The sequence below is a fragment of the Oncorhynchus clarkii genome, chromosome 23, assembly GCF_045791955.1.
Source record: "Oncorhynchus clarkii lewisi isolate Uvic-CL-2024 chromosome 23, UVic_Ocla_1.0, whole genome shotgun sequence".
Lineage (NCBI taxonomy): Eukaryota > Metazoa > Chordata > Actinopteri > Salmoniformes > Salmonidae > Oncorhynchus > Oncorhynchus clarkii.
The window spans coordinates 5311610-5338579 of NC_092169.1; the positions used below are offsets into that span (position 1 = coordinate 5311610).

The window sequence follows — 26970 nt, forward strand, 5'->3', positions numbered from 1 at the left end:
TATGAAAATGATGGAGATCACTGTGTTCTTGGGGACCTTCAATGCTGCAGAAATGTTTTGGTACCCTTCCCAAGATCTGTGCCTCGACACAATCCTGTCTACGGACAATTCCTTCGACCTTATGGCTTGGTTTTTGCTCTGACAAGCACTGTCAACTGTGGGACCTTATATACTGTAGACAGGTGTGTGCCTTTCCAAATCATGTCCAATCACCTGAATTTACCACAGGTGAATTTTAGAATACAGCTGTAACGTAACTAAATGTGAGAAAAGTCAAGGCGTCAGTACTTTCTGCTCTGTACATGTGACATTTTTGCAGGGCTGAGTACTGGGCAGGTAGCTGGCTAGTGATGGCTGTTCAACAGTCTGATGGCCTGGTGATAGATGCTGTTTCTCAGTCTCTCGATCCTGGCTCTGATGCTCCTGTACCGTCTCTGTCTGCTGGATGGTAGCAGAGTGAACAGACCATAGTTCTGGTGGCCGAGGTCCTTAATGATCTTTTTGGCGGACTTCCTTTGACACCGAGTGCTGTAAAATCCTGGAGGGCAGGCAGTGTCCCCCGCGGTGATGCGTTGGGCTGACCACACCACCCTCTAGAGAGCCTTGCGGTTGAGCGGGGTATAGTTGCCATACCAGTTGGTAGTACAGACAGACAGATTGTTCTCCATGGTGCTTCTGTAGAAGTTTTTGATGGTCTTGGGGGCCATGCTGAATTTCTTCAGCCGCCTGAGTTTGAAGAGGTGCTGTTGTGCATTCTTCACCGAAGTGTCATTGTGATTGGAACATTTCAGGTCTGCAATGATGTTCACAACAAGGAACTTTAAGCTTTTGACCCTCTGCACTGCGGGCCTGTTGATGTGGATTGGGGTGTGTTCCCTCTTCTGTCTCCTGTAGTCCACAATCAGCTCCTTTGTTTTTTTTGCGTTGAAGGAGAGTTTATTTTTCTGGCACAACTCCTCCAAGGCTCTCACCTGCTCCCTATAGGTTGTTTTGTCGTTGTTGGAAATCGGGCCTACCACTGTTGTGTCGTCAGCAAACTTAATGATTGCGTTGGAGTGGTGCGTAGCCACGCAGTCATGGGTGAAAAGGGAGTACAGGAGGGGGCTGAGCACACATCCCTGTGGGACCCCTGTATCCAACCTAACATACTATTACAGTATTGTAAGGAACGGTTTGAATGACTAGAGATTAGTCATATTATATTTTTTCCAATTAATTCCAAATATCCCAGCTAAAGCGTAAAGCTGTTTTACTAAGGGTTTTCTTCTCACATAGCCATAGTTGTGCGAGACGAATAGTAGTCTATAATTTATTGACTGCTGGCAGGCTGTTGTTTGGACCTCCATACACTTATATCCACAGGATGGTGTGAAGGAACTAGTAAGATGGGAAAGCTCTTTCATCCTTCCCCGGCACTAGGAGGGCGACAGTTCCTGAGAAAACAAACCATCCTGTTAAGCTCTACTATCTCGCTCTGAGGCCAAGCTCAAGCAGTCAAATGGAGGCTGTTTTGATGACTATGGCAGCCTTAAAAGTGCGTCATGTAGCTCTGAAAATGGCCCCCAAGCTCGGTAAACATTTTTCTCCCGCCTGTCACTAGCGATATAAGGGAAGATGGCGAGGGGAATTAATTAAATAAAGGGGATTATTTACTCTTCTCTCTGTGACTGACAAGTTCATCAGAGCCTGAACATACAGTATTTGCCTTGCTCATCACTGCCTCTCGACAAAACAGACAGCTAGAGCCCATGTTACATCCTATTGTTTGTTTGTGTGTGTGTCTTGGCGTATGTTATTTTATGCTTACATCACTCTCTGTTTCAATCACGTCCTACTTCTGTTTGCATACATTATGATATGCGCTACACTATTATACTGACAAAACCAAACCTATCCCTCTCACGCAACACCCCGCCTGAAACCCCAATATGAGATGTTGATATACAGTATGTGAGCACTTGTGTTTCCCCAGAAACAGGAGCACATAGGCCCTAAACGGAAATATAAGGAAGTTCTTCCCTCTCATCTCTTAAAGCAGTGGTCATCAACCGGTCAATCGCAACCGACTGGTCAATCTTCAAGGCATTCCTAGTCAATTAGCAAATATTTCTGTAGAAATGCCAACGATAAAGCCTTGCACTTCTATTTTTTTATGTTGTCATGCACTGTAGGTGTTCCCATTTTTAAATATACAATTTTTCTGAAGGGGCACACTCCACCTACCCAATTTTCCCTGCTTTTAGGGCCCATAATGCAATTCTTCAGAAAATGAGTGTGGCTTCACAGCATTTTCAGATTTGAAGAAAATGGTGCAAAATATGCAGCTGAAGTCCGACGAGAGCGGACACAAATTAATTGCTTTAATTAATTATGACAAATGTTAAGAAAATATTGAGCAATGTAATAAAGTAATGGCTTTTCAAATAAGTTACGTTACACGTGATGTTGGCAGAGAATTTGTTAGCTATGCTATCCTTACGAACCACATACATTACAGCAGTATGTACCTGTGTGTGTCAAGTTCTTTCAAAATCGAACCCAGAAGCAGACCAGGACAAGGAGAGTAGGAAGAAGGTGAGTATTTATTTACAAGTGAATGTGAATGGGTAGATATATCCAGGTGGCGTAGCGGGCAGCGGTGGTGAGTTGATGGGAGTAAATAGGTGGATCCAATGGGGTAGCGGAATCCTCCGACGACCAGGCGGGAATGGGGTAAATGATCCGGGTGAGTAACTGAAGACAGAACAAACGGAGGTAAGTTTAAGGCAAGCAATACGTAAAAAACAACAAAACAAATTCTATCCAACTTGAGGCTGATACTATGGCACAACATACTGTTCAAAGGTGTTTGAAGGTGAGAGGTGATGATCAGGACAGGTGTGCAGATTACTGATGGGATACAGGTGCGGGTGAACATCGATCTCCCAACAAGCTAATTCGCCCGGCAACCAGACAGGGTGCGTTCCAGAACACCGGAAACACACTCCAGGACAGAAACACAGGCAAACACAGACTCAGGAAGCGGGATTCGTGACAGTGTGTTAGCTAGTTACGTAACGTCAGTTGGCTACTAATACATCGAATTTGCCAGGCAGTATATTAACCATAATCTAACTAACTACCCAACGTTTATTGACTTGATTATTCACGTCATTCTTAGCTAAGTGGTATAGTTGTGGTGTGTTTTCAATGGACAATGTTAATTCTGCCTATCTACTCTGATTTCAGAGCACTCTCGTCTGAGTGTGCCAGAGCGCAGAATAACTGATGAATTTATGAACGCTCAACACCCGTTGAATATATGGCCGGTGTAAGTAAGCGTCTGCAAAAAAAAGCGCAATTAAATTGTTGCCAGCAGCACAATTACAATCACCAATGCTCTGGACAACATGAAAACAGCCTAACCAGCTCCGCTGGGGTGAGTAAAATGGTCAGAGGGAGGTGTCATTTGTGTCTGGAAATAGCTAACAAGCTAGCCAACGTTAGAAAGTTAGCTTTGGTGCTTGACTGTGGTTGTGAGGTCAGAACGCTCGGATCAACCCTCCTTGGCCAGAGCGTCAAATTACACGCTCCAAGAATTTACAGAATTTACAAACTGACAATCTGACAACGCGCTGGATTTACGAACTCACAGAGCGCACTCTGGCACTTCAGATAGAAATTATGAACACACCTGAAATCGTAAAATGTCTAGCTCGTCATTTGTTATGCTATCAAGCTAGCAAGATGTTGCATAGCAACAGCATCAACTTCCGGTAGACTAGTATGCTCAACTGAAAGGATACTGTTCGTTTACAGTATACTAAAATGAACTAATAGTATTGTTAGGTTCTAAATGAACCAAGTAAAACTCACAGATGAATAGTAAAGCTTAAACCATTTTTATTCCCCCTTTGGGTTATACAGCTGCATAAGACATGGTTCCACCAGTGGTAGTATATATACCCCAATTTGGGGTGGAATCTCCTCCTCCTCTCTAAATATTACATTTTTGTTGCTAGGCAGGAAATTAAGTGACGCGGGCAATAAACTGTTCCTTCTCCCTTAACATGACCTGACCTGACCTCGGTCCCCTTCCTCCCTCAACCACATCTCCACTCTGATCAGTGCCTGCCAACATCTTTCCTTCACTCAGTACATTCCAAGCTGAATTGCCTCCACCATATACATTTCTCCTACAGATAACAATTAACTTCTGGTGTAGACCCTAGACTATAGCACTCAATATTTCAATAGGATACCTGATAATTAACACTATTCCAAGTTTAGGAGTCAGAACCCAGAATCCATCAGTATGTAGTGTATATACTCATTAAGTATGTAGTATACTGTATGTTAGTATGGGTATTCAAACACAGCTTTAGTAACTTAGTTGTAGTCACGATCTGGTTACCTATTAGTACAAACATAGTTATGTATTTGGGTTATTAAATATTTATAAATTATTTCCATATCTTCTAAACTACCCACAATGCACCATTTCTCAATGTCATATGGAGGATTTACTATGTGCTACCAAGTTCGTATGCTAGCTCAGTAGCTAGCTCAAGCTGGCTAACACTAGCCACACCATGCGCTTCACAGGCTTTGTGGCTGTGTTATCTAGTGGGAACCTGTTAGCGCGGCAGGCCATGGGCCCCTCAAAACGAAAGAGACAATCATACCTGCTTGCTCTAGTTGTGTAATACCTCGTCTGTTCTCCTTTTTGTTTTGTCAACTTTTACGGCATTTTCTCTGAAGTAGGCTACAGGAGTTTTGTAACTTTTCCCACCTTGGCTTAGTGCTATCGTGCTAGCTGCCAGATATCTGGAATCTATTTATTTTGAATTCGCTATATAGTTATTGGATTTCCCTGACTCTCCCTTGGGCTGGTGTAGACCCCGCCTCACCTTTGTTTTGGTAGTTACTCAGCCTGCACATTTAAAAAAAAGTTTTACCATCGGAAGGACCCAGCCAACAATCTGTAAGTCTCTGCTCACTTTTTGCTTTTGATCTGCAGTTATGTTTTAGTTGTGTTGTGTTTTAGCAGATCTCCAGGCGTTGGGCTCTAGCTTGCCAGCCATAACCGTGGTGATTGGCTAGGCTAATAGCAAGTGGGCTAAATACCTAACATTTTCTGGCTAAGATAAATGCATACAGCTAACATTCTTTGATAACTGGTTAGATGCCATTACGCATTTAAAAAATGTTGGTTTACTTTAATGTAGCTGTAAGGTAGTTGTTGATAGGAACTGGCTGACTCAGTCAGTGTTAATGTAACGTTACCAGGCTGGTAGGGATAATGTTAGCAGGCTAGTAGGGCGAACGTTAGCAGGCTGAAAACCATTTCCTTCCTTGAATAAAAATGACTGGTTTTGGACATAATGAATCATTAGTGGTTTTGATATGTATTTATTCATGCCAATAAGCTGTATAAAATCTTTGCCGCCGTTTTTGAGTGACAGGCTCTATTTTGTTGTCGGATAAACCCCTATTATTTATTTTGCGGCGTGCACTTGGCACCTTCTCCTGTCTGTAGAAGATTCTCTTTGCCTTGTCAGTCATGGACTGTATCTGTCACATTTTCAGGTCCAGTTAAGAATTTATACTCCATTAGAATTGCAGAGAGATTCCAAGTACCCTGACAGGGACAGGGTATTTCGAGTCAGAGGGATGGGGTGTGGGATTAGGCTCGATAATGGAGGAGATGATTGCGCTAGCAACAACTAGCGAATGCTTTGCGATTACTTAAATGGATGCTCCCATTACGACTCCTGACAAGTCCACAATCGTTGTTTTGTGTTTGCTGGTGAGAGTCTCCTCATTAATGTTAATTAATTATGCTTACTCAAAGTTCTAAAGAGTATATGGATAAATAAGTTAACGTTATGATGACCTTTTTTTGGTCTCTATTTATTTTTTATTTTTTTATAGGGGTCAATGCATATTAATCAATATTACATTAATGCAAAGGGGCCGGTGTCACGTATACGTCCGCTCTCACTGCTCAGCGTCACCGGTGTACTAACCACCGGTCCTGGCAACTAATCATTACGCACACCTGGCACCCATTACTACTCACACCTGCGCCCCATCATCAGTCACACCTGAACTTCATTACTACCTTGATAACGTACCATTTATCTAGCAGTCTGTTCTTTCAGTCATCAGGTAGTATTGTTTGTTTTCCTTGTTAGACTCGTCTCTTGTTTTGTATTCATTCCATGTTCATTTTCATTAAACTCACACGTCACTTGCTTCCAGACTCCGTGTCTACGTTACAGAATACTACCTAAAAAATATGGAAGCAGCAGAGGAGATAGAGAAATATATATATATATTTCTCTATCTATCTATCTATATATATATATATATATATATATATATATATATATATATATATATATATATCTATTAATATCTATCAGACGGTCGGCGAACAGGGACATCTACTCCACCAACACAATGATCAGCTGGTGCAACAGCTTGCGACTATGGATGAGGTCCACCATCCAACAACGCTCCTCTGGACCATACCCCTCCCAGTCCACCCGTTGCTGGAGCCGACCCCCACATTGGGAGTAGTACCCAACGGCTTGAGAAGGGAAGCGGTAATGGACTTAGTTATTCGATCAGATCTGTTAGTGAACACCAGATAAATTTGAGTCTGGGACGTCTGTTACTCTGGTTGGTCCTTGTATTATTTTAGTGAGGTTGAAATGGTCTGTGATCTGAGTTTTTTTCCCTGCAAGTTTTGTTTTCCCAGTTTATATTGAAATCGACCATGAAGATTTTCCTTCTTATGATCACATTCTTTAAGCATGGTATTTAGATGGTCATAAAACAAGATATCAGATATTGGTGGTTGATATGCAGGGCATTTCGAAGGTATTTAGACCCTATGACTTTTTCCACATTTTGTTACATTACAGCCTTATACTAAAATTATCACGTTTCAGGTAACACCCAGATGCAGACAGGAGTTTATTACTAGTGCAGGGGCAGGCAAAACGACAGGTCAAGGGCAGGCAAAACGACAGGTCAAGGGCAGGCAGAGGTCGGTAATCCAGACAGTGTTCGAAAAGGTCCAGAATGGCTGGCAGTCTCAGGGTCAGAGCAGGCAGGGGTCAATAATCCGTGTGGTGTGGCAAGGTGCAGAACGGCAGGCTCAGGGTCAAGGCAGGCAGAATGGTCAAAACCTAGAAAACAGGAACTATAGAAAGACACGCGCAAGGGGGAAAACGCTTGTAAGGCTTGACGAACAAAACGAACTGGCAACAGACAGAGAACGCAGGTATAAATACACAGGGGATACTGAGGGGAGATGGGAGACACCTGGTGGGGGGATGGAAACGAACACAATCAATACCCCTAAATGTATTAAAAATACAAAACTGAAATATCACATTTACATAAGTATTTAGACCCTTTACTCTTTGTACTTTGTTGGAAGCACCTTTGGCAGCCATCTTTCCAGAGATGTTCGATTTACATTAGCATTACAGTCTTCTTGGGTATGACGCTACAAGCTTGGCACACCTGTATTAGGGGTTTCTCCCATACTTCTCTGGAGATCCTCTCAAGCTCTGTCAGGTTGGATGGGGAGTGTTGCTGCACAGCTATTTTCAGGTCTTTCCAGAGATGTTCTATTGGGTTCAAGTCCAGGCTCTGGCTGTGCCACTCAAGGACATTCTTGAGACTTGACCCGAGGCCACTCCTGCGTTGTCTTGGCTGTGTGCTTAAGGGCATTGTCCTGTTGGAAGGTAACCCCCCCAGTCTGAGAACCTGCTCCAGAGACCTCAGGACTTCATCAAGGATCTGTCTGTACTTTGCGCAGTTCATCATTCCCTCTTTCCTGACTAGTCTCACAGTCACTGTCAACTGTGGGACCTTATATAGACAGGTATGTGCCTTTTTAAAATCATGTCCAATAGGTTTTATTTACTACAGGTTGACTCTAATCAAGTTGTTGAAATATCTCAAGGATGATCAATGGAAACAAGATGCACATGAGGTGTATTTTGAGTCTCATAGCAAAAGGTCTGAATACTGATGTAAATAAGGCATTTCTGTTCATTTTTAATACATTTGCAAACATTTCTAAAAACCTGTTAATTTTGTTATATGGTATTCTATGTAGATTGATGAGGAGAACATTTATTTTAATACATTTTAGGAGGCTGTAATATAACAAAATGTGGATAACGTCAAGGGGTCTGAATACTTTCCAAATGTCAAGTTATCGTTACTCTTTGTATTTTATTTATTTATTTTTTACTCTGCATTAATGGGAAGTAAGCAATTCACTGTTAGTCTACATCTTTTGTTTATTTATGTGACAAATTAAATGTGATTTAATTTGAGTTTGCTCATTTATTATTATCTGCTTTCTGGTCACAGAACACTGATTTAAATAAGAATTGTTGAAAAGAGGGGAGGGGAAAGTGACAAACTATAATGTTCAAAACAATTTAAGTTTGTCGTTTGATCCTTTCCAGTGATTGAGCATTTCATTGAGGTGTGGATCTCTTTTAGGACAGGTGTTTTTCATCTCTAGCCTCCACCCTCCCTTCCTTCGACTCTTTCCACATCAAACGGCTGCTGCACACTTCCCTCTCTCCAAGGCTGTGCAGGGAGGAAATCAATATCCAACCTGACCAATGGATGGGTAGTCCCTCTTTGAAAGGCCTCTTTAGAGGCAAGATAAGCAGGTGTGCTGTGCAGCTGGTGGCCAGAGATTACAACCATTCAGCTAACGTTGTCACTACGTAGGGCGCCTCACCTCCAGGCAACGCTGTCCACCGCGCCGCTCCTGCCAACAAAGCTGGAAGCAGGCAGTACACACAGTCTGTTCCTGTGATTGTGCCAGTTTATTAGACGGCGCTTCACCAAGTCACACCGCATGCCCCAGTCGATAGCCTGCCGAGCGGTTTGGCACCATCCTCAGGGCTGGCCCCAAAGTAAATACTCCCAGTTTCCAAAAAGGTTGACCTTTTACTGTGCCTATTTATTAACTCTGAAGTTAGCCTGAATAGCAGGGCTTCATAATGAATATTTAACAATGAAATATAGCCAGCGGGACCATAATGCTTTGGACTGTGCCGCCCATTAGCATTTTAGAGAAAACAGTTCGGAATTAATTAGGCTCACTTTGGCGTCTATTACCCGAGAAAGGCTCAGACCCAGAAGCCATCGCTCTGACAGTCAATGCTACAGTCCTAGGACCACCATGCTAATCTGTCCTCGCCATCTCCAATGATTTGAATTTTAGATGGTGTATATACTGTACCCTATATTCATAAGCTAATAGTTATGAAAAATGGTCAGATTCAGACCTTCAGCTCAGTTTGATTCCAATTGTCTATACCTATACAGAATTGGTCTCTGATCTATTGAATCGCTAATATTCTCTATGAATAAATGAATAAACTCTTAATATATTATCTTTCTGGCTGCTGGTCACGCCCCCATCCACATTGACAGGGCTGTAGTGGAGCGGGTCGAGAGCTTCAAGTTCCTTGGTGTTCACATCACTAAGGACTTAACATGTTCCACACACACCTGCACAGTTGTGAAGAGGACATGACCGTGCCTATTCCCCCTCAAGAGGCTGAAAAGATTTGGCATGGGCCCTCAGATCCTCAAAATGTTCTACAGCTGCACCATCGAGAGCACCTTGACTGGCTGCATCAACGCTCGGTATGGTAACTGCAACTTCGTTGACCGCAAACGCGCCACAGAGGGTGGTGCGGCGGCCCAGTACATCACTGGGGCCAAGCTCCCTGCCATCCAGGACCTCTATCAGACGGCATCAGAGGAAAGGCCAGAAAAATTGCCAAAGACTTCAGCCACCCAAGCCATAGACTGTTCTCTCTGCTCCATCCGGCAAGCGGTACCGGAGCATCGTGTTTCGGACCAACAGTCTCCGAGGAAGTTTATATCCCCAAGCCATAAGACTGCTATATAGTTAATCAAATGGTTACCCGGACTATCTGCATTGACCCTATTTTGCACTGACCCTATGCACACTCGCAAGACTACCCACACACACATTCTCACACATACTATACTGACACTCTCACAGAAACTCACACACATACATACACTACATACGCAGACACACATATAATACACATACAAGCATACTGATGACACCTACACACACACACACATACTTTCACACTCATCATACAGTATATGCTGCTGCTACTCTGTTCCTTTTTTAGTCTTATGTTCATATACACAGTATAGATAATACTATCTCCTCAAGTACCTCGTACCCCTGCACTTTGATATGGTACTGGTACTCCTTGTATATAGCGTCATTCTTATTTTTGAACTCTACATCGTAGGGGAAGGGCTCGTAGGTAAGCATTTCACGGTAAAGTCTACACCTGTTGTATTCGGGCACATAAAATAAACAAATAAAATGTGATTTGTTCAGTCATACAAATGTGTCTGAACTGAAATGAGGGGCCAGAGATTGGGTATTTGACAGCAGATTTGATAGGTCTGATAGGTCGTTGGCTTCTCGGTGCGATAAGACAGTTTAGTGTAACTGTGGCCTCGAGTGTGAAAGACCGCTTTGCTCTGGGTCTGAAATCACAGGCTGTCACCAGCGCTCCATGCTTTCCAGCGACAAGGGGAGTCATGAGAAGAGCTAACAGCCATAGAGGGACACGCGGTAAAAGCTTTAGCCGTTTGGTTAGCAGTTGCAGTGTTTCATTTTATTTCCCTTCATCGTCCATCCCCTCGCGCAGTGCAGATGACTGGCTGGCCTCTATGAAATGAGGCTGAGGAAATTGGGTCTGTGTGTAGGCTAGGGCAACAAGGGGGGAAGGAGGAAATCTGGAGGGCTGTGAGCCGCGGTGTCACCACGAGGGGGGCAAGAAAATCTTTAAGAACATAATTATAAAAACAACCCCCCCCCATGATCTGTCCATTTATGAAGGAGACTGGTTTTACTCAGCAAGCTTCTCCTCTTCCACCACAAACATGTCCTCTGTCATCTACCCAATGCCTCTTCCCACACCCTCTCTCCTTACAACTTAACACAGATCCGCAAGGAGGAGGGAAATGGTATTACTTTATACTGTACTGTAATGAGCCTATGACAAAGACTGACAGAGAGAGAAAAACCTGAGTAGGAAAGACGAGCGGGACGGAGAGCAAGGTGGTAGAGCAGTTCTTATTTGTGCTCCAGCTAGAGGGAGAGGGAGGGAGGCAGGCAATTAGATTGCGTTTTGGAGAGTAATAGATTTCCTCCTGTCATTCCATCCTCTAATGCTGTAAACCAACCATCTGTTGTAACGAGGACACCTGGGCTGTTGTGGACAATTCAGTTAGATAGCTGGAGCAGCACGTGGATGTTAGGTTTTACTGATCTGTGTGTGTGTGTGTGTGTGTGTGTGTGTGTGTGCTCAGCCACATCACTCTGCCTCCGGCACCGCAGTAACTTGGTACTACCTGAGACGTGACAGTTGGGGTGGGCTGTATCATCCTTGTACTTTGTCATTCCAACTGTTCCATGGGGTTTGAGGCAAAAAAAAAAAAAAAAAAACACATAAAAGCTATGTGAACATGTTCCAAACTTGCATGAATTGTTTTATCACTCAACGTGGGAGTGGGATAGGTGTAAACAGTGTGTTAATATCACAATTGATTACTTGAATCTTTTACTGGGTACAGTTGATTTTCTATGTTCTTCATTGGAGATGCGTACTTATTTATAGAAGTGAGTTTTCTTCCTGAACCATTGTTTATTTTCTGCAGCAGACCGTTTGCGTAACAGTAGCTGAGGTCATAGCTTCCTGGTGTCTGATGTTTTCTGTATTGACCATAGTGATAACTGTTTTACAGACGCTTGCTAAAAAACTTTAATGAGCAACCCTTCCTTCATGAACTGGCCTCTGTAAAATGGTGTAGAATCAGCTTGATCCCCTCTGTCGAAGACGCTTGGACCTTCTTTTTAAAAATATTTTCAGTGGTATTGTTAACAAACACGCCCCCAAAAAGAAAATGAGACTTAAAAACAGGTTCAGCCCCTGGTTCAACCGTGATCTTGCAGAGTTACTCCACCTCAAGAATTGAATTTGGCGAAAGGCTCGGCACACGGATACTTAGGCTGACTGGCTATCGTTCAGACAAATGAGTAATAAGTGCACTCAGGCTATTCGGACGGCCAAGGTTAGTTACTTTAAGGAGCAGTTCTCTCTCTGTGGGTCTAACGCCAAGAAGTTCTGGAAAACGGTTAAAGACCTGGGGAATAATCCCTCCTCCTCACAGCTGTCCATGTCCCTTAATGTTGATGATGTGGTTGTTACTGACAAGAAGCACATGGCTGAGCTCTTTAATCACCACGTCATTAAGTCAGGATCCCTATTTGACTCAGCCATGCCTCCTTGCCCATCCAACATTTCCTCATCTCCCACCCCTTCTAATGCAACTATCCCCGATGCTTCTCCCTCTTTTTTTTCCCCTGCCCCGCTAAAAGTTTCTCCCTGCAGGCAGTCACTGAGTCCGAGGTGCTAAAAGAGCTCCTTAGACTTGACCCCAAAAAAACATCTGGGTCAGATGGTTTAGACCCTTTTTTCTTTAAGGTTGCTGCCCATATAATCTCCAACCTTTTTTAACCTGTCTCTCCTTTCTGGGGAGGTTCCCATTGCTTGGAAGGCAGCCACAGTTTGTCCTTTATTTAAAGGGGGAGATCAAGCTGATCCTAACTGTTATAGGTAGACCATTCCATTCTTGTGGGCCGGCTAAGGAGTATTGGTGTCTCTGAGGGGTCTTTGGCCTGGTTTGCTAACAACCTCAAAGAGTGCAGTGTATAAAGTCAGAAAATCTGCTGTCTCATCCACTGCCTGTCACCAAGGGAGTACCCCAAGGCTAAATTCTAGGCCCCACGCTCTTCTCAATTTGCATCAACAACATAGCTCAGGCAGTAGGAAGCTCTCTCATCCATTTGTATGCAGATGATAGTCTTATACTCAGCTGGCCCTTTCCCGGATTTTGTGTTAAATGCTCTACATCAAGTGCTCTACAGCAGGCTAAAGTTAAATCTAGATTTGGTTTCCTCTATTGTAATCGCTCCTCTTTCGCCCCAGCTGCCAAACTAAGCCTGATTCAGATGACCATCCTACCCATGCTAGATTACGGATCCATAATTTATAGATCGGCAGGTAAGGGTGCTCTCGAGTAGCTAGATGTTCTTTACCATTGGACCATCAGATTTGCCACCAATGCTCCTTATAGGACACATCACTGCACTCTATACTCCTCTGTAAACTGGTCATCTCTGTATACCCGTCGCAAGACCCACTGGTTGATGCTTATTTATAAAACCCTCTTAGGCCTCACTCCCCCCATCTGAGATATCTACTGCAGCCCTCATCATCCACATACAACACCCTTTCTGCCAGTCACAGTCTGTTGAAGGTCCCCAAAGCACACACATCCTTGGGTTGCTCATCTTTTTAGTTCGCTGCAGCTAGCGACTGGTGCGAGCTGCAACAAACACTCAAGCTGGACAGTTTAATCTCAATCTCTTCATTCAAAGACTGATGGACACTTACTGACAGTTGTGGCTGCTTTGTGTGATGTATTGTCGTCGTCTCTACCTTCTTGACCTTTGTGCTGTTGACTGCCCAGTAATGTTTGTACCATGTTTTCTGCTTCTACCATGTTGTGTTGCTACCAACACAACCGTGTTGTCATGTGTTGCTGCCTTGCTATGTTGTTGTCGTAGGTCTCTCTTTATGTAGTGTTGTGTTGTGATATTTGTTTTGTCCTATATTTGTGTTGTATTTGTATTTTATTTTTTAACCCCAGGCCCCCGTCCCCGCAGGAGGCCTTTTGGTAGGCCGTCATTGTAAATAAGAATTTGTTATTTAACTGACTTGCCTAGTTAAATAAAGGTTAAATAAAATAAATCAAAAAATGCTAATGACTGGATGTTACAGTAATGAGGCTTCCCTCCCATACCCCCTGTCCTGCTCTTGACATTTGACATGTACTTTTCTCCACTTTGTCCACGGAACGTCTAGTTTTAATGAGCACAACATGATGAGGTCGGAGACTGTTTGTGGCTTGTTTTCCATGCCACACTGGAAATATTGTAATGGAGGGCAGTAACATCAGCCATTATGAAAAGGCATTGTCTCATGCCATGGTGTACTGGATATCATTGCATACTAATGTGTGCGTGTCTGCGTGTGTCCCTGCTTACTTGCTTTATGTGAGTCCGGTTCCAGTCCTAAGTTAGTTGGTAGCTCACTCTCTGTTCTTCTGTCCTTGTCTCCCCTGCAGGTGTGCATCGTGCAGAAGAGGGACACAGAGAAGATGTACGCCATGAAGTACATGAACAAACAGCAGTGCATAGAGAGAGACGAGGTCCGAAACGTCTTTAGAGAGCTAGAGATTCTACAGGAAATAGAACATGTTTTTTTAGTAAACCTCTGGTGACTATCCTGTGTTTTTTTCACTTTCGATACTGTTTGTACATTCTGCATGCCTCGGCTGGTACCCTGTGTGTGTGTGGGTGTGTGTGTGTGTGTGTGTGTGTGTGTGTGTGTGTGTTCTCTGTTGGGGGTGGATGCATGTTTTAACCCTCAATTGGACAATGAGATGAGAACGTTTAAATGAAGGGAAACAACAGCTGTGGTCTGTGTCTTAAATGACACCATATTTATAGTGCACTACTTTCGACCAGAGCCTTTTGATAAGTCGATGCCTGCCGACTGTGCCAGTTTTAACGGACCCAGAAAGTGGTGATGCGGGCTCTGGTCAAAAGTAGTGCACTATATAGGGAACATGAGATTTAACCAGATTATTTTCATTCAGATCCATGTGCCCATTGCACCACACATTTCTTAATTGCTGTAATGTAAAGTAAGTTGACCCAATACTTCCCCCTCAGGAGTATATCTGGGTGAAGTAGGGGACCAGCTTCATTATTCAACTATCTCCGTGTCTCTGCAGCACATATTCTAAATGTAATTGGAAAGCTAGCACAGTGTTTACAGCATATTACACCAAAGCACTTTGCTCCTGTTTAATTGGTAGAATGATATTGCACACAGGGGTAATATCCTCTGAGTAATTGATACAGGGAGCATCAGTCATTTCGTACGGACCCTTGATCACCGAGCACCGAGACAAAAGTACACCCGCACACACTGCAGCTAAGTCTTATATGCATGTTAGTTTTTATCCAAAGTTGGCGATGATTCAAGTTTTAACACTGGAATGTTGTTGTTTTTTTTTTCTCTCAGAGAGAAGCTTCCAAACTAAAATAAACAGAGGGTTTTTTAATGAGGTGGTGGTAGTAGTAGTAGGGCCTGTGTGTGTGTGTTTTTTAAAAAATATATAATTCCCTCAAGGAGTGTACAGCCCTATCCTTGTTCTAGTTTCCCAGCTTTTCTCTGATTGGCTCTGCTCAGCTCTGTATCTGTGCATTTATGGCACATCAAAAGCCCCATTAGCGACAAAGACACAGCAGCGTTATGAGTAGGCAGGAATTATAGTGCTCCTTAGATCGCACCTCATCTTCCTGCGATTCAAGTCAACTTCAGAGGGAAACTGGGTAAGTGGTCAGCCCATCTCAAATTACGCTGGAACAAAACAACAACAACAAGGCATGCCAGAGTGGCGTGGAATTGGTTCCATCCCCCTCAGCCAGTATACGCTTTGGACGGTTAATAGGAAGTTTGAGTTATTATGTATCCCTTTGCCGGTGAATATATTGTTTGGATAATTTATCCATTGTTTTGAACTCCTCTCCTAGAACCATACACAGGCTATCAAATCTGCATTACAAAGACCATCAATGCATGGGGCGGGGGGTTGATAGGAAGGCACATCCTCAACCGTCGCCATCAAACTGTTCAGATTTAGCCAAACAAAGGTAGAAAGCTGGCAAAACCCACATGGAGACGGCCTGCCTGTCAGGCAGGCCACAGCTGTTCCCGTCTGTCGACTCGAGGGAAAAAACGATAGTATGTTTTTTTCCAAAGTTGATTTGCTTTTTGAAACCCACAGACCCCAAACCTGAGCAGCTGTCGGAACCGTAATACTGGCCAGCCTGGTCCCCTGCCAAGCCACCAGAGAACGAACGGCAGAGTTTCTAAAAATAACTTTGTACAGAGTGTATCAATCACACTAGCCTCATTGTGTATTGCTCCTGCAGATGAAGGCTCTCACTGACCAGACTCCTTTTGTTGGTTGATTTGGCCTTCCTGTTGGGTTCTTCCTTGGCTTGTCTGAAGTTGACATCTGATGTCCTGCTGAGCCTATCATGATTACTCAGTGAAAAATTTAATGAGTAAAGGTTCTGACTTTTCTCCTCAAACCAGAGAAAGAGAGCTCAGCACGGAGACAAAGGAATTCACTGTTTATTTTACTGCTTAAACAGGGAACTGTCTCCTTCATTAACTCGTTCTTACTTTCAATCAAGTAGGTGATGAGGAGTTCCTAATATGGATGTCATCACAATATTTGGTGATACTTTTACTACCCTCTTTACAGTGTAAGGGTCAGGAGTTTAATTAGTACTGTTCGTGGGTATGCTGCTGCACATCGTAAGTCTTTGCTGACTTGCAGAACATTGGCAGTGTCCATGGGCATGCACTGTGTTATGTGTTCTGGCTGTAGGAGTTTGCCCAATGAGGTGTTCCATTATTGATGGACTAAAGATGGGCCAACCAGTGTTTCTGGGAACTGCAGTGCCTATATTCCCCAAAGTAAACATCAGAGGCTGCCACTCATCAGAACGCCAACTTTGATTAAGATTAGTAGGAGTTGTTTCCTAGACACAACACCAGAAAGAGAGGGGGAGAGCGGAAGCTTGGGAGAAACAGCCATCCCGTAAAGTAACGATTCTTGAAATCACAACAGGGGGGGGGGGGGTAAAAGGTGTTAAGAAGGGATTTGGGCATTGTTTGGTTTGTCAAAACAGAGTTTCACCATCTACGAGGCTTTGGATTTGCTTCCTTCTCTCTATCTCACACACACACACACACACACACCATTTTGAAGCCTAGGTTTGCTTTCATTATGATGTCCTGAATTCCGTTTGCTTTTCTTTTGAAAAAAGCTCCATCCATTGCTTCAGAGAGAATTCATTAGAGGGAACCTGGGCACCGAATCCACATCACTAGAACAAGACTGCTTAAAAGCCTGGAGGACTGTCAAGTTTGCGGCATGCGCTAATTGCCGTGACCATTCACTTGCTGCAGATAGATGCCATATAATGTGTAGGAGTGGGATATACATGTATTCAAATGGATTAGCCACCTTGAGAGAGAAAAAATGTGACTATCATCTGCAGCATTCAAGAAATCCACCCAAATCACCCAAGCCATCACGACACAGGTGTAGACGCGGTCTACGTCTCATCCCCCGATCAATTTGTATTTCTAAATTGCTGAGGTCATTTTTCCCTACCCGGACGTACAGTATTACATGCATTAAGTGTATGCAGTGAAATTGATCCTGTGCACTTTCCAGTGTAAATCATTACCAGCACAAGGTTTTTGCCTTTAAGCATTACACTGAAACAAATCTACTCTCAAACACCGTTGGCCAGATTCCCCTGAGATGTGGACGGAGGCAGTGAAAGCTTGAACCAAGTGGAGAAGAAAGTGATGCGAGAGGGAGTTAATGTGTCAGAGCTGAGACTTTGGAGACCCTTTTTTAAAAGAGGGTTTTTAAGGCATCGCAGAGGGTGAGTCATCAGTGGGATCCGCTGAGCTGCGTTCTTCCTCCGCTGTCCATCCGTCCTGTCCATCAGAGAGAGTGAGCGACTGAGCGAGAGAAGTCACTGTGGTGAGAATGGATGCACACCCTGTCCTCCTCCATGTCTATTAAGAATATTGATTCCTTGGCTGAAGAGAACAATGCTCTGGGAGGCGGTGAGACAAATTAGGGCTTTACCCCAAACACAATAGGCATAACAAGCCCTGGGTGAAAGCTTAGGTTCTGTTGACAGCCATAAAAATAACTGAGGGATATTTCCTCAGGGGGCTAAGTCCTATTCGATTTCTTCTTCTGCTGTTACAAACGCATTTATGCAGCAGTCTTCATTAGATACAGAGCGCCACAGGAGTTAGTCACAGTCACAGGACTCTGTAACTTTCCAAAGCAACCTCGCCATTAAAGTGATGTTCTGTTCTCTCTGCAATTGTAACTTTCCAGAGCCACCATACCGTTTTACGGTCCTGTAGGAGGTCCAAAGTGCACCTTGTGAAATAAGGCCAGTGGAGGTGGGGAGAGGGGTGTGCTGAGGGGACCAGAGGAGGGGGACGGGGGAAGGGGGGCTAGGCTAGGGACCGCAGAGCGAGAGGCAGCGCTCACTCATTCATTGCATTGTTAGAGGGATCCTCAGAGGAGCCGGATGTGTCTTGTGATCCAGCCCCTTGACCAGCCTGAGCCACGCTGTCTCTATCGCAAGACTATCTAGGCCACAGTCATGAAGCAGACCACATTCAGAGCCCCGTGTCTCTTATTTTTTTTCTCTCTTCCTTTCTCTCGCTCTCTCTCTAACCCATCTCACCCCCATCTCTCTTTCACCCTCTTTCCCCTCCGTGTCTCTCTCCTCCCTCGCTCTCTCTCATCTAGCGCTCTCTCTCTCTATCTATCTCTCCTTCTCCCTACGCTTCCCTCGGCTCATTTGTCATCTTGGCCTGATTATTTCAGCCTGTTTCTCAGACTCTTTCCAGCATGGTAACCTTCCTCTGTACTCTGCTGTCCCAGTCAGTCCAGGCCTGTCCTGACTGTTCCACATGGCCCCTCTTCTTCTTGGCCCTGCCAAAATTCTCCCAAGGCTCAGGCCTTAGCCAGGTCCCCAATCAACTGTCTTGGTCATATTTGACCCATGACAAGTCCATTCTCAAGCTGTTTCCTCTTATAGCTTTCTCTTTATAGTCTTTTTTTCAGAACTTTAACTTCTGTAATATTGTCAATGAGAGAGGAGATAAAAGGTGTTTGGAGAACTCCGTTTGTCTGGTCACACACATTACAATTCTCTTTCACCAACTTGCTTTCATATCATCCATTTGTTTGAGCTGCTGCCTTGGCCTCTCCTTGAACGAATTTTACAGACATTTTTACAGGGTGCTTGTGTGCTTTGATTTTGAATTCCCCAAACGTAGTGAGACACATGCTGTATTTGCTAAAGCATTCATCCGGAATGTTCTCTCTCTCTCTCTCTCTCTCGCTCTCTTCTTCTCTCTCACTTTCTGTCGCTCCCTGTCCTTGGTGTTAAATCTGAATGTGACAAGGCTGTCACTATCCAAGCTTAAATGCGGCTCAGATGTCAGCTCCACGTCTGACAGTTTACCTGAAGGGGATGTGAAAACCGTTCTAATCTCAGCCACGGGGGCTCAGGAAACGGGCACTAATACCACTGCTATCACACTGGACGCCCCAGAGGGCATTCTCTTCACCATCAGCTGCATGCTGCTCAGGATCATGGCATGACAAGGAGGTGATAAGAAGGTGACAATAACTAAGGGACTTGTGGACAGCAAACTCCATCTCAGCCTGGCCATCTGTTGATGCTGTGTGTGTGTGTTTGGAGTGGAGGTTAGGTTTGTTAGAAGATCTCCAGTCATCAGACCAAGCTATCGGGACACGTCACCAGGATGTCCACGGATAGATCCTGCATCCGTTTTCTCTTGATCTGAAGGAAGATGGGAGCTTTGGTGGAAATTCTTTTGTCATGCTGTTTTTGACCTCAAAATTCTACCCCTAGGTCAGTGTTTCCTGAACTTGGTCCTGGGGATCCCAACGGGAGCACGTTTTAGTTTTTTGCCCTAGCACTACACAGCTAATTCAAATAATCAAAGATGAATGATGAGTTGGTCATTTGAATCAGCTGTGTAGCGCTAGGGCAAAAACAAAAACGTGCTCCCGTTGGGATCCCCAGGACCGAGTTTGGGAAGCACTGCCCTAGACTATAGATGATTTCACTGACTTACAATAATAACCTTATACAATGCTGATCACATAAGTTCAATATTGTGTTTAGCATGGATCCCTCCCAATCCCTCCTTCTCAGAACTTCTTCTCAACCAATCCCTCCTTCTCAGAACTTCTTCTCAACCAATCCCTCCTTCTCAGAACTTCTTCTCAACCAATCCCTCCTTCTCAGAACTTCTTCTCAACCAATCCCTCCTTCTCAGAACTTCTTCTCAACCAATCCCTCCTTCTCAGAACTTCTTCTCAACCAATCCCTCCTTCTCAGAACTTCTTCTCAACCAATCCCTCCTTCTCAGAACTTCTTCTCAATCAATCCCTCTGACAGAAATGGGAAACCCCTTTATTTTATGGGGAATATTCATTGAGGCAGTAGTCTTTTTCAAAATCGGACCATTTTATCAGCTGATCTGTGTGTTCCTTTTGACGTCGGGCTTGACATTGTTGTGAACAGCGTTCGGCGTTGCAAAACCGATGTCCTGTTGAGGATAGGTTGATTTTTTCACTTTCTCTGAAACATGGTGCTCCATTTTCTCTGATATAGAGAGAAGGAAATTGCGCATGGAGAGGGCCAATCAAAATGCCCCCTGAGTGTGTGGGGTTAAGCCTGGTGATATAGAGGTAGGATGAGGAAATCTGCCAAGAAGAAACGTATATAATAATGCTGCAATAATAAAGAAATCTCCCGCTATCTCTCGGCTCAAGCGCCTCCGGAAAGCCTTCTCGCTCTCTCTATATCTCTCTCTCTCTCTCTTGCTCTCTCGCTCCCTCTCTGTTGTGACTACTGTGAGATGATTGTGGATTTCTGACATTTAGTGTTTATGTACTGTGTGGTTTGGGTTTCTAGTGTGCCGCTAGGGCTTGGTGTTTTTAGTCGACACCTGTGGGGGAGGGGGTGTAGTAGAGTGTCCCAAATCCCACCCAGATTATTTTCTGGACGCGTTTTAATGTGATGTGCTTGATTAGTAAGCCTGATTGACAACGATCTTTAGCCGCCCATCAGCCGTTTTCAATTAAGAGACATCAATCAAAGGCTGTCTCTGTTCTTGCCTTAATTTGGCAATCACTCTCCTGCATTCACACGCTCCGACAAATGTCAGCTCATTTAAGATAACGGTCACTCTCAAAGTTATCGCTCCCACTGTGCTTGTTTTGAGCTTACATGCGAGTACGCACTCACACCAACTCCTGCATACATTAACACCTAATAGGCTATAGGCCAGGGCTCTCTAACCCTGTTCCTGGAGAGCTACTCTCCTGTAGGTTTTCGATCCAACCCCACTTGTAACTAACCTGATTTCAGCTTATCAACCGGCTAATTATTAGAATCAGATGCGCTAGATTAGGGTTGGAATGAAAACCTACAGGACGCTAGCTCTCCAGGGACATAGTTGGAGAGCCCTAATCTATGCACATGCAAACTCAGTTCCCCACATACATCGTGAGTGTCTTGTGTGAGCTATTCTACGGTTGTGTGTTTTTGCAGTTGGTAGACGCAGGGTTCAGCAGGAGGCAAGTGGTCAGCATGTTTGTCTTGCGCCTGTGTGTCTTGTTCCCGTGTGTGTGTGTGTGTGTCCTTGTTTGTCTGTATCCTGGCCCTAACAGGATGTTGACTGAGCCCTTTGACCTTGTGTCCCAGGTACTCGTTCCAGGACGAGGAGGACATGTTCATGGTGGTGGATCTGCTGCTGGGAGGGGACCTGCGCTACCACCTCCAACAGAACGTCCATTTCAACGAGGACGCTGTCAAACTCTACCTGTGTGAGATGACCCTGGCACTGGACTACCTGCAGAGCCAGCACATCATCCACAGGTATGGGCAACATCCATAGACACAACATCTACTACACTGGGCTACATATAGGCACATCATCCACAGGTATGGGCAACATCCATAGACACATCTACTGCACTGGGCTACATATAGGCACATCATCCACAGGTATGGGCAACATCCATAGACACAACATCTACTACACTGGGCTACATATAGGCACATCATCCACAGGTATGGGCAACATCCATAGACACATCTACTGCACTGGGCTACATATAGGCACATCATCCACAGGTATGGGCAACATCCATAGACACAACATCTACTACACTGGGCTACATATAGGCACATCATCCACAGGTATGGGCAACATCCATAGACACAACATCTACTACACTGGGCTACATATAGGCACATCATCCACAGGTATGGGCAACATCCATAGACACATCTACTGCACTGGGCTACATATAGGCACATCATCCACAGGTATGGGCAACATCCATAGACACAACATCTACTACACTGGGCTACATATAGGCACATCATCCACAGGTATGGGCAACATCCATAGACACAACATCTACTGCACTGGGCTACATATAGGCACATCATCCACAGGTATGGGCAACATCCATAGACACAACATCTACTGCACTGGGCTACATATAGGCACATCATCCACAGGTATGCGCAACATCCATAGACACAACATCTACTGCACTGGGCTACATATAGGCACATCATCCACAGGTATGGGCTAGAATAATGACACCGTTTCTCCAAAACACCCAGCAGGTGATTGCTAACACACAGCTGGCCATCGTCTGCTTTTAGCTGTTTGTCTTCCCTCCCTGACTACGCCTACCCTGGGTGCCACTCCTGGGACTCCTGGCCCTCTCTCTCTCTCTCTCTCTCTCTCTCGCTCCAGAGACCCGACATCCCATCACCTGCATGTCCAGTGGGAGATGAATGGCCTGCGTTAGGGGTTGTAATGATTCATCATCATCCTTTTCTCATCTGTCTTTAGTGTCCCCGGGCAGAGCGGGTAGTCCTGCATCATTCTTTTCACTGTCCCAGCTCTGACACCGGCTACATGCTCACCTCACTGCAGTACTCGAGAGCCGCCACTTTTGGTCTGATGATGTAGCCTTTCAATATGTGGGCTCATTGGAGGAAAAGCCACAGCTTTTAATTGACTAGTATATCACTGGACAGTGGTTTAGTTCTTTTGTATGCTTTTTAAGGCGCTGAGTTCTCTCCATCGGACTTTGAAACTTAAATTGGTTTGGTAGCCTATAGGCTATGTGTGTCCAACAGTCTGTTGTTTGCGGAACAGAATTGTCTCGATAATCACCTGGGCATTCTCCTTTCATTTTTTGCTTCTTTGCACATCTAAACAAAGCTCTGGTATCTACGTTGCTGTAACCATCAATCTTCTTCAGCGTGGAATGGCTTGCAGTCGTGAGTTTTTGTCGAAATTGCCGAGTGCAGTAAAAAAAAGAGAGTGTCAGTGCTGTAAATGAGAAGTGTTGAGGTCCCTGTAGACCACGAACTCCACTCACTTGATGGCCTCAAAATGTTTTAACCTTTTATTCCAAAGCTCGTTTTCAGCAAATCGCTTCTCGAAAGTGCAAAGAACTGTGTGGGTGCTTGCATACTGGTGAGAAGGTGAGTGCGCGTGTGCGTTTGTGCCGTGGAGAGCACACATACACAAAATGATGTCGATCCAACGAGATCATCACACATGTGTCCTTTTCTTTAAACTCGGCAGTTAATTAAAAACACTTTCACCCTGTGAACTTGATAAATGCGCTTCACAATAGGGTTGGCGGTATCCAGATTGTCATACCGCTTCAAAGAATATCATACCGTCGGTAATTCGAAATACCGCAATATATATACGGTATATCGCCCTAGCCTTCTTGGTTATCTAAATACCAATGAAGTCAGTTTAAAAAAAAGATTCAGTGAGTTTTACCAAGTCTCTCTGTTTTTTTATCTCATCCTGGCATCAACTGTTCTGACTGACACAATTGCGTCTGCTGGAGGAGGCCAAGTCCAATCCCTAGGTATCTGTGGCCATCTCCTGCTCTACAATTTGGTTTCACGCTGTGGGTTTGTGAAAGGAAAATACTATTATTTTGTTGCACCAACTGGGGGAAGAAGTGTCTCCTAGCAACAGTCTGCTGCTGCCACGATGCCCGAGGAATGAAAAATTAGTCCAAGCGAAGAAGTCCCCAAAGAACGCCAGAACATTCCCCCTCTTTTCTCCTTCTTCTTCTGCACCGGAGACAAACTAAAACAGCGGGGGTAAAAATGTTCACTTCGCCACTTCTAAAGTGGAGGGCTTTGAGGTGGAATTCCACCTCACACTTGTCAGTCGTCTGCTGCTGGAGTTTCCATGCTTGGTAAACACGTTTGACTGCTTTGTTAGTCACGTAAAATAAAAAATTGTGTTCAATGAGCAATGCTCTGTCTGGTTTTACATATCAAAATATCCACGGTGGCGGTATGGCAGGGTGGCAGAGCTTTCATATTGGATTTTCTCGCATGGCTATAGGGCAGGAATAGAATACATTTCCATTAAAGCTCTTGAGAAATCCATCAGTTAGCAAGGGAGATGTACTTTTTGGTATAGTATAGCCTCGGCGCTAACAGGAATGTTACTTCCTTATCGCAAAACCAGAATGAGCTGGTTTTGCGATATCGGGGCTTTCATATTGGAGTTCTTCCTATACATTTCCATTGAAATCTCTTGAAATACATCAGTTAGCAATAGAGACTTACCTCTTGCTATAGCATAGCCTTAGTGCACATGCATGTTATAGTAGTGGCGTGTATGAGACAAAGACTCTGTGGGCTAAATGGCTTGAGCTTGTGATTACAGTTCCATTTTTCTTCATTTTTTTTTCTTCAACCTTTATTTAACTAGGCAAGTCAGTTAAGAACAAATTCTTATTTACAATGACGGCCAAACCCGGACGACGCTGGGCCAATTGTGCGCCACCCTATGGGACTCCCAATCACAGCCGGATGTGATTCAGCCTAGATTCGAACCATGGACTGTAGATGCAGTGCCTTAAACCGCTGCGCAACTCGGGAGCCCCATTAAACCTCTTGAGGAATGCACCAGTTAAAAAAAGACTTGATATATCCTGAAGTGGTCTTGATACATCCTGATATCATGTTAGTGTAGTGTATGAGACTCTCTATGTGGACTAAATGTATTAGTCACACTTGCGTGACAGGCTGCATAATTTAGAAAGTGGTGTGGGCTTTGCTAATTGGCTGTGGGCTGCGCTGGTGGGTAAACACCAAGGTGTTGTTGTTTGTGTTGGGACTCCTCTGCACGGGTGCCCCATGTAATAAGCATGTGTGGAGAAAACCTGCAAGTGTCTCCAAGGGATTGGATTGGAAAGCACCATGTTCCCGTTCATCCATGTCCAATGTAGTGTTGTAGGGATCGATACATCGGAACACATACACACATGGGCACACATTCACATATGTAATACACAGCCACATGATGTAAGCATAGGATCAAATACGCCAAGACACACACACACACACACACACATACACCTACAAGCCTCCAACATGCCGATACACATGTAACACATACAGCTACCCATTCTGTTCCACACACGTGCAAGCACATGTACGTGCGCACTTAGAAACGCACATTCTGTGACCCACGTTTTATATCGACTATAAAGAGTTCCATGTTCTTAGACACACTGATTTATCTGTGGTTCCTCTCCCTCTTTCTCTCACAGGGATATCAAACCAGACAACATCTTGTTGGATGAGCAAGGTGAGCCTGCCTCTTCTTAGTGATGACTTTATCCCGTACTCATTACATGTTCGCGACAGACAGACCTGTGTACATGTTTTACCTTCATGTTCAGAAAGTATTCAGACCTCTTGACTTTTTTCCACATTTTGAATTTACATCTAAATTGAGATTTTGCGTTTAGTGACCTACACACAATGCCCCAATATGTCAATGTGGAATTGTGTTTTTAGACATTTTGACAAACTGACTAAAAATGAAAAGCTGAAATGTCTTGATTCAATAAGTATTCAACCCCTTTGTTATGGCAAGACACATAACAAGTTGCATTTACTCACGCTGTGTGCAAAAATAGGGTTCATCATGATTTTGAATGACTACCTCATCTCTGTACCCCACACATACATATATAATATATATACATATATAAATTATCTGTAAGGTCCCTGAGTCGAGCAATTTCACAGATTCAACCACAAAGAGCAGGGAGGTTTTCCAATGCTTCGCAAAGAAAGGCACCTATTGGTAGATGGTTAAACATAAAGACAAAACAGATATTGAATATCCCTTTGAGCATGATAAAGTTATTAATTACACTTTGGATGGTGTATCAATACATCCAGTCACTGCAAAGATACAGGTGTCCTACCTAACTTAGTTGCCGGAGAGGAAGTAAACCGCTCAGGGATTTTAAAACAGCTAAACATTCTATTGTTTTGGGGACAGGTGGAAAAGCATTAAACATTTATAGCAATTTAGCTAGCTAGCTTGCAGTTGCTATCTAATTTGTCATATTTAGCTAGCTTGCAGTTGCTATCTAATTTGTCATATTTAGCTAGCTTGCAGTTGCTATCTAATTTGTCATATTTAGCTAGCTTGCAGTTGCTATCTAATTTGTCCTATTTAGCTAGCTTGCAGTTGCTATCTAATTTGTCATATTTAGCTAGCTTGCAGTTGCTATCTAATTTGTCCTATTTAGCTAACTTGCTGTTGCTAGCTAATACGTCCTGGGATATAAACGTAGAGTTGTAATTTTACCTGAAATGCACAAGGTCCTCTACTCCAACAATTAATCCACACATAAAACGGTCAACCGAATCGTTTCTAGTCATCTCTCCTCCTTCCAGGCTTTTTCTTCTTTGGACTTTATATGGCGATTAGAATATAAACGTTCATAGTATTACCATGACAACCGACGTACTCAGTTCGTCTTTCAATCACCCATGTGGGTATAACCAATGAGGAGATGGCATGTGGGTATCTGCTTCTATAAACTAATGAGGAGATTGGAGAGGCAGAACTTGCACTGCGTTTAGCGTCACAAATAGAACTGACTTCTATTTTAGCACTTGGCAACGCAGACGCTCATTTTTTTACCCCCTTTTTCTCCCCAATTTCATGGTTTCCAATTATTAGTAGTTACTGTCTTGTCTCATCGCTACAACTC

The 26970-nt window shown here is 44.0% G+C and overlaps 1 protein-coding gene across 1 annotated transcript in view; it reads left to right on the forward strand.

Moving 5' to 3' along the window:
• The window catches only part of LOC139381414 (serine/threonine-protein kinase 32C-like), an 88830-nt gene that overhangs the window by 47984 nt on the left and 13876 nt on the right, over positions 1 to 26970 (forward strand). The window contains exons 3-5 of the mRNA XM_071124917.1: positions 14284 to 14435; positions 21590 to 21763; positions 25507 to 25544. Of these exons, the coding sequence (XP_070981018.1) occupies positions 14284 to 14435; positions 21590 to 21763; positions 25507 to 25544 (364 nt within the window). The remainder of the gene's footprint in view (positions 1 to 14283; positions 14436 to 21589; positions 21764 to 25506; positions 25545 to 26970) is intronic.